Source organism: Pterocles gutturalis, unplaced genomic scaffold (assembly GCF_000699245.1).
Source record: "Pterocles gutturalis isolate BGI_N339 unplaced genomic scaffold, ASM69924v1 scaffold20685, whole genome shotgun sequence".
Taxonomy (NCBI): Eukaryota; Metazoa; Chordata; class Aves; order Pterocliformes; family Pteroclidae; genus Pterocles; species Pterocles gutturalis.
The window spans coordinates 1-15,986 of NW_010143905.1; the positions used below are offsets into that span (position 1 = coordinate 1).

General features: G+C 39.6%; 1 protein-coding gene across 1 annotated transcript in view; it reads right to left on the bottom strand.

The window, feature by feature from the left end:
• Positions 1-593: 593 nt before the first annotated feature.
• The window catches only part of EML4 (echinoderm microtubule associated protein like 4), a 39,817-nt gene continuing 24,424 nt past the window's right edge, over positions 594-15,986 (bottom strand). Inside the window, exons 13-18 of the mRNA XM_010084938.1 lie at positions 14,458-14,546; positions 13,157-13,254; positions 8,534-8,621; positions 7,153-7,251; positions 2,669-2,799; positions 594-2,166 (exon numbers count right to left, since the gene is read on the bottom strand). Coding sequence (XP_010083240.1) covers positions 1,702-2,166; positions 2,669-2,799; positions 7,153-7,251; positions 8,534-8,621; positions 13,157-13,254; positions 14,458-14,546 — 970 coding nt within the window. The 3' untranslated portion in view covers positions 594-1,701. The remainder of the gene's footprint in view (positions 2,167-2,668; positions 2,800-7,152; positions 7,252-8,533; positions 8,622-13,156; positions 13,255-14,457; positions 14,547-15,986) is intronic.

Genomic DNA, 15,986 nt, shown 5'->3' on the forward strand with positions numbered 1-15,986 from the left:
TATATATTCATATATTTTATATATAAATGTTCTAAATGTCCTTTGGGAGTCCATTTGTTTTTATCTTTCCAAATGATGACTAAATACCTGATCTGTAGCATTTCTCCTGAGAAGATACTAGTAAGGGAATGACAGTTTTGATGCACTTTGGAATGGCACAATCACGTAAACGCTTGCACAATTAAGACTTATGAACTCATCCAAAGTTTCTAAACATGATATTCTAACTAAAAACTAAAATACCAGCACAATGCAGCAAGTTAAAAAAGAAAATTCTATGTAATCAAAATATAAACAAGTACATAGGAAATGGATATCTGTCAGTAAAACTATATCTTCTTAAAGTAGGAAACGTATGCACTTAAGAAAAAAATGTAGCTATCTGACAAACTTTGTAAAAAAAAGTACTTTCCAAATGCATAACAAATGCCAAGATATCCCGTAACTGGCCAGGTATAGCCACATGAGAGCTGCATGGCTTAGAGCAACCCAGGGAGGGGTGGGGATAGAAACAAAAACCAAAACAAAAACAGAACAAAAAAAATCACAAAAATGATAGATCAGCAAGTCTGGGGGGGTGGGGGGGAATCACATCATCATCTAAATTACTGTATGCTTCTATCACAACTGCTAAAGGAGTCGGGGGGAAAAAAAAGAGACTGCAGTTTAATGATTCTTAGAGTGATCTCTAAAAATTCAGAAGAAAACATTATCAACTTAATATACTAATCCTAAGCACCAATTTAATAATTTAAGTTAACTGTATTTATATTTCTCCTACTAGTCATGGAGCAAGTTCTGCTTGAAGGCTTAAAGTTTAACTCTGGAGACCATCTGACTTCTGTGTTCTTGCCATGCTTTCTCTGTCAATCACATCAAAGTCACTGTAAAGACTCTTAAGTTTCCAACTCTTCAGGCAAGCAATGCTTTGAAGAGACCATTATGTCCTACAGTTTAAGTCAACTTTCAGGTCATGAAAAGTGAAACACGCCAGTATTCGGTTAGTCTGTTATTAAATAGTCTGTGAAAATGGAACAGCCAACACCGTTCCTTGATAGGATTTGCCTTAGAACTAGCAGCACCCAGGGCAGACCAACTGCGAGCACATCCAGACTCCACTAGGAATTAGTAGTGTTAGAAAATTGCATATGTGTTAGATCAAGAAGGCATTGCCATACATGTGGCATCATTACATTGTTTTTCCTCTATTTTTCTCACTAAGAAAAAACAAAGGAAAACAGCCCTACAAAGAGCTTTTTGGTTGGTTTTTTTTTTTTTTGTTTGTCTTTGCACCTGGAAAAAGCAGCACAGTGCTCCCCAGCTGGAACAGCTCAGTGCTTCCCATCAGCTTAGTTCTTTCAGAAAGCACTTTCACATTGTTAAGGTGGTCTACTTCAGCTAATTCTCAGAGCTATCCTTTTTTCCAGTATATACTTCATGCCACTTCCTGACAGCATTTTCAGAACTGAAATGGATCTATGGTATGTCCACTACTAACTGTGACCAGATCTTGACACAGACCATCAAGCCAGGCCATTGGGATGATTCCACACATTGAACTGAAGCTCAGACTAAAAATCTCACTGAAACTCAAAAGCTGGAGCGGTCATGAATCTCAGCTACTTTTCTGTATTTGAACCCTCACCCTGTAATGAAAGCACGCACACCAAGGGAAAATAACAACCATCTGAGCTGCGAGCATTAAGACACCGGTGAGTTATCTTGCTGCTCTTCAGTGACCGTGGATTCGCTGTGCTCCTCACTCATCTCATTGGAGGGCTCCTCGTAGCCCTGCTCAGCAGGATCCAGGCTGCTCCCCTCGCTTTGCTCCTCGCTCTGCTCTTCACTGGCCTCCACAGACTGCTCCAAGTTGCTCTCCAAAGAAGCCGGAGAGCTGCCAGCTACACTTTCATTTTGGTTCATTTCGTTAAAAGGCTGTGGGAGAGGTGCAGGAGACTGTACAGCATTTTCACTGGCAGGGATGGGCACTTTGGTTGCACCGAGGTCTATGACAATGTCATTTTGTGGCAGAGTTACCTTCTCCACAAGTTTCCATTGAATAATACTCATGTCTTTCCCACCAGTTGAAATCAAGTGACCATCGCTATGGGTGAAGCTGACATTTGTCACATGACTACTGTGAGCGCTGTATTTGTGACTTGGAGCCTGGTGAAAACAAGCAGAAAGATAAATCATGTGGCTTGACTAGAAGAGCACATGATACCGAAAACCAAAACTACTAATATTTTTGTTTAGCCCTTCAAGAGAGGTCTTTATTCACATAAGAGTAAAGAATTATATTATTTTTCCCCTCCATAATACACCCTCTCTTCTTAAGGCTTGTAACTTGGGACAGAATTAGATCTTTATGCAAAAAATAAGGGACTTAACACCAAGACCAGCCAACAGAAAGCATCAAGGCTCTTCTCCCAAACTTAAGGATAAATATTGCTTCTTCACTTTTAGGTATATTATGTTTTATATTATTTTATATTTTTAATAGAAACTCAATGGAGAAAACCATGCTTTTGTCTCTAGCACTGTTCTCAGATACAAATGAGCCATTTGGCTGCCAGGTTCCAAAATGACCGAGCTGGAAGCAGGTGTCTGGCCAGGAAAGCTTCATGCAATGCAAACAAGCACATGGACTAGACTGGTCTAGACTTACCTTTGGCTTGGAACAGGGATACTGAAAGAGATGGACCTTACAAAAATCATCAGCAACTGCTATCACTTTTCGGTTATGGGATCTGACAAGGGCATTTATGTCTGTCCCATCTGATCCTTCCGGCCAAACTCCTAGGAGAGGATAGGGCAGATGCTTAGTGATCATAGTTTTAGAAACAAATTAAAAGACAATTCATAAACAAAAATAGAATCTATAAAGCAGTGAAAAAAGGCAAGCTTAACAAAAGATAAATAAGACATTCGACTGGAAAATGGAATATGCATTGCACTAAATATCATTAATATTTTGCTAGTCTAATGCCGCTCCCCCACTCTCTGTCTGCCCAAAACCCCAGCCTCGGCCAGGATAGCCTCTCGGGCTTGATGTGCTTCCTGTTCAAGACTTCAGTCTTGTTTAAAGCTTATCTTAAAATGAAGCTTGCTGCTAAAACCTGCAACTCTTAATTTAACACTTTCATTCATGTACAAATGTTTTAAAAGCAAGGATGATGCTGAAGCATGGAAAAAACCCAGGTCCCATACATTACGTGGAGATTTCTTTTGATTTTATTTTAAATCTGGAACAATTTCTAGTATTTCCATGATTCAAAGGAGACAACTGATTGATGATTCTTTGCACAGAATCCCAGCCTGTACAGTTGCATAGACGTTAAGTGCTGTCAAGTGCTTAAGTACAATTCAATATGCTTTTAAGTGAAAAGAATGACACAGATATGTCTAGACAAAAGAATAACAACATTGCCTGGATGAAAAGCACCGAACAAATTGGGGAGGGGGAAGGCTCTAGTTTTAACAAAAAATAAAGACCCATAGCGAAACTGATGATTCACACCTGCAAGAAAAGCTGAACAAAAGGCAAGCAAGAGGTTATAATATACTAATTTATGTCTAAGGTCTCATATTTTTACAGCTCAGACTTGGGTTTCTGACTAGTTCACGAGTTAGGAGGAATTTTCCTCCCTTAAATTTCACACACTGACTGAAAGGGATGTCCACTATCAGGTGTGAAAATATCTTCTTCCGCTTTTACAATCACTGACTTTGGTAAAATAAAATACATGTGCTGTCTACTATTTTATTCAGCATAAAATGGTGACTTAGAATTGCCTTATCTTTTTCAAACACTCGCACTACGTCTTCTTATTTTTAAGCAAAATGGCAAGGAGCCTTTAAAGTTTTTTTTTTGGTTTTTTTTTTTTTTTTTTTTTTTCTTCATTCTCAGTGGGTGGAGTAAGAACTTTATTTTCTCTGAAGAATAACAAAGGCAGCTTGTTAAGCTTGTTACAGTGCCAATAAACTACATTGTAGGTAATTTACTAAATAAAGACATGAAGTATTCAGAAACATTTTAGTGCTCTCACATCAATCTGAAAAAACATACTATTTAAAAAATTTCAAGTAGCTCAAAATGAATGAAATTTAACTTTCTCCTGCATTCTATATGTAAAATACTGTCATCAGGTAGGAGTAATAAATGAACTCCAAATTAGTTTCTGCAAGTTTCAGCTACCACCTTAGGCAGACTGTGCCAAACAGCTATGCTATTTCTTCTTCCTTTTAATTTAAGAATAAAAAGACTAATATTCAAGATTGCATCTCTTATTAACCATCTTTTGTGTTCACAAATTCCTTTAGCAGCTCTAAAGGTAAGACAACCCTTTGTCATAAGACAGCAGGATTTGCTTTCAATGCATCAGGCAAACATGGAAAAACCAAGACATTATTATGACAAAGTTCTTAGTTCTTAATAACTGTAAAAATAACAAAAAATACAAAATAATAGCACTGTTATGAGGTATGACAGCAGCACTTCAATTTTAATAGATTCTGCTAGCCAGCACTAAGCCTCTCAAAAGAATCTGCTCAGACTAAAGTGTGGGAAACGTGCAGTAAACGAGAGTGACTTCAAGTGCTCAGGGTGCAGACTGATGATACTGCTGAGCCAATATAATAACATCAACTGCCAAAAAGGAGTGATGCTATTCTCATCCGAACCATGCATTTCCATCCTCTTTCATCTGCTGACAACAGTGCAATGCCTGAACTTACGGACACATTATCCACACAGCTAAATTAGTAAAACACATATTCCAAAAGCCAAAATCCCATAAACTTAACCCTCTCTCACAAACATCAAAGTGAGCAGCCCCTGGCTTGTTTGGATCCCTGAGCCAGCTGACCCCCAGGTCAAAGCCAGAGTTCTCCTTTGGGCAGCAAATATCTGCTAGGTTGGCTTAGCTGCACTGTCTGATTTAATGGGAAAATACTTGCCTTTGTCTGAGACTGAGCCATAATTTTAAGATTCTGAAAAGGGTGTCAGACTACCAGACAATATAAAATTAAAGCGTGATGAATCTTGGCTCAGAAGTTTAAATATATTCTGTTCTGTCCCAGAATAACATCACATTATCTGCTTTATCTACTTCACTCCCAGGTCCTCTGGCACACTGAAGATTTTAAGAGCAGTTGAGATTAATCAAACTTAATGCAGAGTGGTTAAAGTTTGTATTGATCCAAAAGGAGATGCAGACAGGATCAGCAGACTTATCCACCTTTTAAAAACAAAAAGTAAAAAGGCTTCTCAAAACAGTGATTACAGGAGCTGCTCAGCTCCAGCCTGGTCCCTGTCACCAGTAGTTTCTATCTGGTAGCTGTTAAAGAGGCAAAGCCAATGGTCTAGATATGAAAACAAACTCTTTCTTCACTCCCACACCTCATCTCCTTGGGTCAGGAGTAAAGGACACTTCTGGGAAAGTGCTGGGATTCAGAGAGCTGCTCCCCTTATTCTGTCTGCTCTACCACCAAACAAAGTTCAGTAGCAAGAGTTACCCTCTGCTACCTCCACGTTTCTGGTAAGTTTAAGTAACCTGCACAAAACGTAAAATGGTTTCACCTCCAAGGCTATTTCAGAAGGAAAATTCAGTCCTTACAAAATGTTTTCATTGCTCCTGAAGAAAGATGTCATATTAGTGTCAAACAAGACAGTTTTGCTTTTAACTTTCCAGAGTGTCTCCTGAAACTTCTGATACTCCATTTTAAAAAAGGCATTTGTGCTGCACTATTACACTTCAGTCACAGTAGTGAAGACAGTGAGGAAACGACTGCTGCCAGCCTAGGCTTACATACACAGAGCATCAGGAGGAAACAGCCATTCACTGGCTACTTTACCCAAACAGCCTGAATAAAAACAAACATGTACACAACCTGTTTCACAGTTCTCAAGCTAATGGGAGTAAATATTTTCATCAAACTAGCAACAAGCAACAGTATTGAGCTCCAGAAACAGCACACTCCTGTCTATTTCTGCTAACTACTTCAAGCTCCAAATAACTCAAAAATATTTGTTTACAGTTTATCAGCCAGTCAGCTTTCTTCTCTGACTCCTTTATTTTCCCTGCTCTGTCTCAGACCTTTGGTACCCAGTAAGGAAGTGAAGCCTGGTTATAAAGCACCAAATGCCCTCGACCCAACCAATATGCCACACAAGAGTGTTAGTGCTGGCCCACAAATCAACAACAATCCTCTAAGACTACTCGGTCCTAAGATATGCAATACAGGTGCCAGAAGCTACAGAAAGCACTCAGACTTAACTGATTTTCTTCTACCTTGCATATAAACCGATATTCAAAGTTGAACTCCTAGTTGTTGTGAAGAAAAGATCTGCAGATGAAACTCTTACCTCCAAAGGATTTGCTGATTTACCTGCTTTTGATGTTTCCAACAACATGAAGAACAGAGGCAGGTATCTGATCTCCCCAGTGGAAGTGAGACTTTCAGCATCCTGCTCATACAACTTGGTTTTACAACACTGACAGGCTGAACCGTACTTTTCAAGCCCTCACAGAGGTGCTCCTCACTTATGGCCAACAGACCTGCCTTCAGCAAAAGCCGTTTGAATTGTGTGGCCACAGTCTCAAACTGTGCTATTAAAATCACATCTGTCAGCTTTGTAAACTTTTTTTTGTACATTTAAAGAATAAACTACTAGGTACAGAATCTGTTTAATCTTTAAAGCATTTTTACTCTTCAGAAGCAGTGTATATTACTCACCTTTGACTACAGATATCAAAGTGCTGTCATGATTTTAAGTCATGAACTATAACCTACACTCACATATTCTTGTTCCTATCCCAAAACATGGTAAGCAAGGAGAACGCACATGTGCCGTATGAGCACTTAAAAATATCAGCATTTTGCTTCAGTGCCTCCAAAACCGGTAGCTTAAAATGACAGCAGAAAAATCAAATCCCAAACTTCAAGACTGAAGAGAAATCAATTATACACTGTTCATAGAGCACCCAGTACTCTGTATCACAGACAAGTATTGCAGTCAGTCTCTTTGGTCTGTCATCTCAGCATCACCCTCAACAATCATTAACAGCGTATTTCTAATGACAAATTGAAGCAAAAGAAAACCCAAAAGCACAGTGTGAATAACTTAAAAGCAAGTTAAATGGTGCTTACCAAACACCTGGAAGCCTAGCACACAAGTGTATGTTGCCCAATCTATATCCTTACAGTCAGAACGATTCCTGATTAGCTTACAGCCACTTGGAATGTCCCCTGTAAAAAAAGTTAATGATAATTTATGCCATATAATTTTATATTTACATATGTGCTCTTTGAAGGTGCAGACAGTAAATAAACACATCTTAAAATCAATCTGAAATCACATTGTAGAGGCAAAGACAGATCAGTATCTTCATCAAATTCTAAATACTTCAGGCTTCCTTTGATATTTAGGAGTCGCATTTACTTCTCATTTTCCTCTTCAGATCAGTGTACCTCAAAAACACCTCCCTGCAGCTTGGGTCCCCTGCTACCTACTCTATAAAATGTTTTAATAGAGTCTGTAATAGAATAATTTCTCCTTCCTACCAGCTCCAGCTTCTGATGTACTAAAATTCAATTAATCATTCAAGAAGCTCTTTTTTTGAAACAGTGAGAAACCACCACCAGAGGACCTTAGACTGCTTTTCAACTTCTAACTAGGAAAGACTGTTTCCCAAAAGAATGTCCATCTTTCAATACACCAGCCCAGTACTCATGGGTCACAGCTCTTTTCTTTCCTATACAGGCAATTATAAATATCGACACTTCCTTTTGGTAGACTGAGATACTGCACTATTCAGACTTGAAACCCAAGTTGTGACAGGCAGAAAGAACACGTTAAGGTGACAGATGTTTTAAACTGATGGTTCTTCTTGCCTGTACAGGAACAGAACTACAAACCTCTTGGATCTTGTTAAAGTCACAGGAAGACAAGAATACAAAAGCCAATTTAAAGACAGACTGATATGCACGATACAAGTTGAACTTTTGACATAACTACTACATATTCATATTTTCACATATTAAAAAAAGACAAAACACAAAAACATTATTACCACTAACTCATTAAAGTAGTATTATTGCTTTGCTTAGTTTTCAACATCACCAGCCAAGATACAGTTTAAAAAAAACCCCACAACAGAACAGAACAGTGGCACATATCCACTGATTTTATTCCCCCAAAATAACTGGTATTGTTGACACTAATTAGACAACTGTATATATTATTTTCAATCCACAAAACTTTGGGCCAACATCAAAACATAGTGCCACTTGTTCTGTAAATTCTACGCTGTTAAACTGATTTATGACCTTGTAAAGAAGTAAGCTATATTTGGCATTGCCATTAGGCAATACCCAGCTCTGAATAACATCAAGATATCAGGTTACACAAGTTCAAAATTGGTTCCTTTGTCAGTAAGCACTTTGTACAGTCCTGATCAAACACACTCTTCTAAATATTCTGACAGCTAATATGTACTTCTGCTTCCAATGCATTTAATTTCATACTTACAGTATAGTATTTCATAGTCTCCTGAGTTTGACATTATATACTTGTTGTCCGGGGACCAGTCAAGGTGTGTAATATAGCTGGAATGTCCCTGGAGAAGAATGCAATAACACCAATGTGAAACACTTATTTTAACTCAAACAGAAGCAGAAGTTGCACCCACAGATGGGGCTGCTAAGAGCAAAAAAACATCTTCCTATGCACCCCAGGTCTGCCACAATTCTCTTGTGCTCCTTTAAAGGCTCTTTACTCCCCAGTGCCACACTCACTAACAGCTAAACAAACACAGGCTGAGCATCATGTCTCTCCCACCGCACGGCACATTCTTCACTTGTAAACTGTGTCATCCCTCTCGGACCCCAGAATGACTTACTCTTAGAAGGTACTTCAGTAAAATATGGACGAACTTACATTTGTACTTGAAATAAGAAAGCATACATGGTTACTAATTGAGAGAGGCAAGTAACTTGAACAGGATCGTTTTTAGAACCCAACAGAAAAGCAACAGATAGGACTCTTTATTTTATTTCTCTATCCATTCAAGATAATTTCCATTAAATGCACATGCATTCAAATAACTTTTGCTCAACCTAAAAACTTAGGATACCTTGGTTAACAACCACCATGCAAAACTTCAAGATCAAGGATTGCTGTTACAAGAATACCCTCGTAAGCTTTTTGAAAGTTTCTGCTATGCTTCTCACCCTGCATGCACGTTAGTGCCAGCTTCAAAATGAGTCTTTCCTCTAGGCACATGGTCATATATATAAGAATCAAAACACTTTGGCCTAATTGCATAGTTATCACCATCAAGAGCACACCGAGGGCTAAACACTCAGAATGTTTTGCCTGTGCGTAAGGTTTTTTGTTTGTGGTAACAATAATAAAGCCCCAGAGAACCCACTAATTTGTATAAGGTAGAAATAAATTATTCCTCTGTAGAGGAAAGGGTAGGAAATTAATAAAAGTGATGTCCATGTCACCCTTTTCTTCCTCCACCCTTCCATTTCTTCTTACTGCTCCTCTACCCCTGTAAGACCATCCATTTGCTCCCCTTTCCAGTCATTCTGCCAGGCAACGACACACCACTTTCTTGACTGAGATATGACAATTCATCTCCCTCTCTCAGTGGGCATTATGAAGATAGTGTCCCTCAGCCCCCCTCAAGGTCTCATGGCCCAGCCTGCACCCGCTGTGCCAGGGTCTCGCTGGAGCACTGCACTGGCTGGACCATACCAGCCTCCTCTATAGAGAGCCCTAAAAAGATGCTGATTGCTTCAGGAATTACATGTAGAAATACACCCATATCTGTCTCCCTGGCCCCGGGTCCTCTGTGAGAGACTGCAAAAACACTAAAGTTAGCCTTTAAGATTTACTTACGAACTAGTCTCTGCCTCAAGCAGAGGAACTGTGTATTGACATAACTTCTTTGCAGTCATGGGTGAGATATACGATATCAACAAGCAAACTTGCTATTTTGAAAAAAAAAATGCACAATTGGCTGGGATTTTTTTCTTCCCCCCCCCCGTTAATTTTCCAGGTCTTTGCAAGCGAACTCCAACATGGAAAAGAACTGGTCAGTCATTTCCTAAATCCTGCCAGACATTTGGCAGCTGTTAAAATTCCTGGGGGCGGTGGGGAAGGGAACAAAGCAATTGGCCAGGGGGCTCCATGCTGCAAAATCCCTTCAGGCAAGCTATCACCGAACGATGAACTGGAACATAACATTGTCATGATATTTTCAACAGGACGATCCCATTTTCTATTAAAATCTTTCTTTGGTAGCTGCCCACTGATAAGGCAACATTTCACTATTCCCTTTTCTGTACCTTTATATACAATGAACGTAATTGCTCACATTATCACTTGCTAGTAAAACTATCTGACTAAATGGAAACCCTCTCCTTCATTGGTAATGTTTATCTGTTTCAGACTTAAGTTGTATAAGGGTCAAAATGTCCACAGCCTATGGCATGGGCACACTATTCCAAGTTAAGTCCAGTGTATCAAACACTTGAGCGTGGATGCCCATGAGGCTTTCACCCCACGGCTCTCTTGGTAAATGCATGGCACTTGCTTCTCTCCTTTGCTAACAGATACCTCTGATGTAAGGCAAACAGAGACAGCACCAGCTACGCTGGAGATGCTGACACGCTGGAAGTTCATACCCCAGCCCATACCTTCACATTGCTGTCTGCATAGCTGAAGCCCTCAAAAAGCAGCTGCACGAGTCAGAACGGTTGTTTCAGCTCATCTGAAATTCCTTCTGATCACAACCACCACCACCCCTCACTGTGGAAACACTCACAGGTCAGAGACTCGCCTCTCTGGCAGCAGCAGCAAGCCTGGTTGTGACTGAAAGTGGATTTAAATGTAACAATGGGCATACAGCCCTTATGCACAAGCTGATGCCTGTTCAGGAGATAAAATCCTTCTGAAAGTATTCAAATAATGTATTCAAGTTGGAAGAAACAACCAGAAGCTGACTACCAGGAGGATTCAGTCATTCTACTTGGAGGTCACCCGAGAGGCTACTGAATGACAGAAGAATGCCAGAAGGACGTGGTGCCAGTGGCCAAGCACCGGCCAGGAGAGTGCTCCGGGTCCCCGAGCATGCCTGGATGTCTCCCTGCTTAGCATCAAACTGGTACAGACCCGCCAGCGTGCTGGCAGGCAGCAGAGGCAAGGCGCAGGGCACGTGAAACCTGATCAGCAGCGCTAGCTCCGATCAGCTAACACCCTGCTGCCTTCTGCACAAGCTGGGAGGGTCAGCGGAGCTCAGCCCCAACAGAAACCAGGTTGCTAATTTTAGCTTCTACACGCAGTCACTCAGACTGAAAAAAATGGTTAACAGAAATCTGCTTCGAGGCTTTAACGCTTCTGCCTAAGTATAACAATGTTGATTTCTCCCATCCCAATTTTTACAAACCCCTTTCCTGCCAAGGCAGAGGGACAGACAGACATACAGATGCTGGTTTAAATTACAATATGCTCTCTCCTGATACATAATACACGCAATATGCAGAAATGAGTGACCTCGTACATCTTCAAAGAGCTCACAGAGACCCTGAAGTACACAGCAAGCCAAATGTTACATATCTTAAGATTAGCCATGTGAGTGATTTTATCTTTTCTGGTTAAAAAAATGTGACATAAATGCTGTACTGAGGTGCAGTTATCCACTGCCATCCCCACGGTCTGACCTCCCTGTAGGCTCAGTCCTTGCTCCACTGCTGAGCTCCCCATCAAGGCCGCAGATCTGACTTCTCATCTCACTACCATCGTGCTATCAGCTAACCCCATCACCACCCTGGCCTGGGGACTGCAGGATGCCCTGGCTCACCCCACACCACAACCCTGCCACTGAGGAGTCCCCAGCCCACCCATCAGCCTTCCCTCCCAGTTGCAACCCACACCAGCCCCAAGCCCTCCCTGCAGCCTGCACACCACAGGGATGGAACAAACCCACTGCTGCTGATTGTCCTGGCAGCCCCGCTCCCCCGTCAGCAGCTGCACCCAGGCTACTCTGGATCCCCATGCTCTAGCAGCACTGGGTGTCCTCAGACAAATGGTGCGCAGAAATCCCTCAGACACCACACATGGCAATAAAGGAAAGGCCAATGCCTGTTTGTTTCCCCCTAACTACCAGTTTCCACTGCAAGTGTTGCATCAAAGTTGTAGAGAAAAAAAAAATCTTAGAAATAATAAAAAAAAAAAACCAACCACAATTTGGCCTTATGGTCCCCTTACCTCCCATTTCAAATTAACAAAGCAGCTTAAGAAGTTCTCTTATTTTTAAAAGTAAAGAAATGCAACTGGTGACAAACATACAAAAAGTGTTTTGAGCAGGGGATACATTCCTTAAAAAAACATTTCACATTTCAAGTGTGAAACTATTCTTATGATATAATTTGCAAATCTCATTAAGGTTCAGATGTTCTTTATGTAAATATTCCCACTGACCTAAAGAGATAGCTGAACTTAAGGTCAGGATGTTAGACAACTAAACACTTCAGAAAAAAAAAAAAGTATGTCTCTTTAGCCACTGGGACAACCTCATGTAAGTGTAAGGACTAATATAAACTCCACTACTTGTGCTACACTTACATTTATTTACCCTGGGCCAGAAATTTATTGTTAATATATCTCTCAATTCCCAATTTTGCAGTAACAATTACAGCTGAAAATAGTGCATATTTGCAACCTCCAGAATTACATATACTAACAAAATTCCATCATCTAATGTTATGTTAGTCCAAGGAGTACTTGACCCACAGGGGTAAAAACCCCTCAAAGAAGCGTAATATTTTCCCCAAAAGAGTTTCAGCACACAGGTACAAGGCATTTCTCCACCTCACTGCTGATTTTCCATTTCAAAGAAAAAGTCAATAGTCTGAGAAATTAGTCATATTTGATGCCAAAATGTTCACCTAACACATAACATTTGCAGTACCCATCAGACTGAAGTTTAAAATCAGTCAAATGCTGGAAACAAACCCATACAATGTATAACCAAAACTAAAACCAGAAAAGCATGAACTGAAAGAGTTCCACTGCTTAAACATCTTAGGGTATGTATAACATCAAAATGCAAGGACTGCTGATTATCTTTGCTCCCGAACTTACAGTGCATTTTCCATATCTGCTATACTTTCTTCCATTTTCTGTTACTATGTAGAGGTAAATAAAGTTGTCGTGGGATCCAACTGCAAGTAAGGTGCCATCTACAACACAAAATATTTGATATAAATTAAAAGAATGTTTGTTTTCCACATGTTAATGGTTTCAGATCTATCACAAAGACAATAGTATCAAGCAAACTACTGCTTACGAATTGTATTTAAGGATATGTAACTGTTTGCATTGTTGTTTTTCAGTCAGTATCTGTTTACTTTGTGGGTATGGGTTTTGGTCAAGTTCTTTCACTTCTGCTTTTCTAAACTAAGTGTCCAATGGACAGGGTATAAATCCTCAAATTGCACTGGATTTCTGGAAATTGCGGCAGCAGAAAGGCTTGAGTTTTCTGCATCACAAAATGCAGAACAGGATTTACTCTATAGTTAGCTTAGCTTGTTGGGGAGGGGGGGATGATAGAGTTGCATATAATTCAGAACTAAATAAGGCCTAAACAACAAGTGGAGCATTCAAACACTACAAGCAGTTTTCCAACCTATGTTGTCTCCATGTAAAAAAGTATTACATGGACAAGAGTTGCCCTGAATCAGGATCAAATGCCTCTGTAACGTCAATGAACATCAGTACTTTGAAATATATTGCTGAGCTTAGCAGATGTGGCAGCAGCAGAGGAACATTTTGCCCACTGACATGGCATGTTATCCAAAGGCAAACAAGAAACAGATTTACTAGAGTGTTCTTCCATTTAACAGAGAAGTTTCAGCCTCTAATGATCTGACATGTCATGTCTGAAGAGGAAACTCAATACTGGCTTGGACTACATGCAGTCCCATAGCAAATACTGAACAAACAGCTCTGAGTTTCAGACAGACCTCAGCTTGGTTTTATGATTTTGTATTAATAAACTTGAAAATTAACTAAGAAGTATATTAAAATATTACTGAAATACTAAGCTTTTTATAGAGTTTTCTGTTAAACTGCCAATTTTTGAGTTGAGAACTTTTAGTTTTTCTGGAAGCAAAACTAACATTTATTATAACAGTACAGATCAACGTGAAGTAAAGGATGAGAAAGCGACTGTAACATTTGCAGTTACAAAACTCCCAAGATTTAGCATACACAAACAAATCTATACAAAACACATATATATCTATTCACTTTTTTTTTTTTTTCACTAAACACTTTTTTCCAAAGCTCTGCCTTTTCTAGTGACTGGGGAATGGTTTAAGACAGTTTAACAGAACACACATCTCATTTATCAGCAATTTTTCTGAACGTACAAGTCTGCCTACCTACTGAGTAGCGCATCACTGAGAGCTGTTCATTGCCATCAGTGTGTATTGAAACCAGATCCCTCGTTTCTGCATCCAAAACAAACCACCTGGAGAAAGGAAAATTCCAATGAGTATCACTTCCACTACACAAAAAAGCAAGCAAAAGAGCAATAACCACTGCTTGCCTTCATCTTCACATGCTAGCCCCTCAAGGGCACCACTGCAAACATCTGTTTGGAATGGAATGCTTTTCTGGTTCACAATGTGAAAAATATATAAAAGATTCTACATACAGCCCAATTTTTTCCCCCTCCCTTGAACATTATCGTAACCACCAAAATATCTACTAAATGATAAACGTGCGCCAGACAGCTAATATGATGGCACCTTATCATCCTAAAGCCTTAAGGTTACAGATTAATTTTAATCTGCTACTTCTTCCCCATTTTGAAGAACAGCTTTGATTTAAAAACTGATCTTTCAACTTGTATGAAGCAAAGTTAAACAAAAAATCACAATTAGTAGTAGTAGAAGGGAGTAGAAAACACTTCCATACTTATTTTAAACACAAAGTATATTCTAATTTGGTATTTCCCCTTTCTATGAATAATTTTATCAAAGTAAGAAGGAATAATCATTTATTGAAATTTAATGGTTCATAGCCTACCATTTTTTTTATTTCCTTCTTGGATATTTATAATTAAGGTAGTAAGTGGATTGTTTCTTATTTCACAACAACTTTTATCGTGCAGTATTAGTTACAATGCACATGTAAAAAGCTCAGAGAAGCTTAAAAAACTCTGTGGTTCATACACTGACATGGTCACTGAAAACAAAACAGGCAAGATCAGCAGAACCTGACCATTTTGCAATGCTTCTGATGCCCAAACTCCGAAATAACACAGCAAAAATTTGCAAAACAATGTTAATTTAATAAAAATATATACACATACATGTGTATTATGAAAACATTGGATGTCAACATGGCTAAATACATTAAAGCTGTTTTCAGAATTTAATTTCTTTACTCTGAATGTCTGATCTCACAACTGTGTGCATACACCGTAGCCAGGTTTCTGTCTCTAGTGGCAAATGGCGAGTTCACACGCTGTGGAAACGAGTAAGGCAATTCCACTCGCTGTCTCATAGTGAACTCAGTGGAACAACGCTAAAGCTAGGACCATTTGTCCCATAACAAACTTACATAACCTAAAATAAACTCCAGGAACAACAGTGCACATCACTGCTTTCTGTGGATGGAGATGAGAGTCCAGCTCGTGCTGATTCAGTGTCGAGCAGCTAGGTACCTGGAAAGTGGCCTGGTCCCAATGGCTTAAAACCAGCTTGTGGTTAGAGAACCACATGAAAGAAATTAAACACCACACATAAAAAAACCCAGCCCGACATGCCATGGACTGCTGAATAATCTGTGCTCAAGAGAGATGGAACCAGTGGAAAGTGGCTAATATGTTTGCATTGGACAGCAGCAGAAACCACGCTCAGAGCTTCTCTGCTGTAATCCTCTGTTGAAAGTGGACTTTTGATTT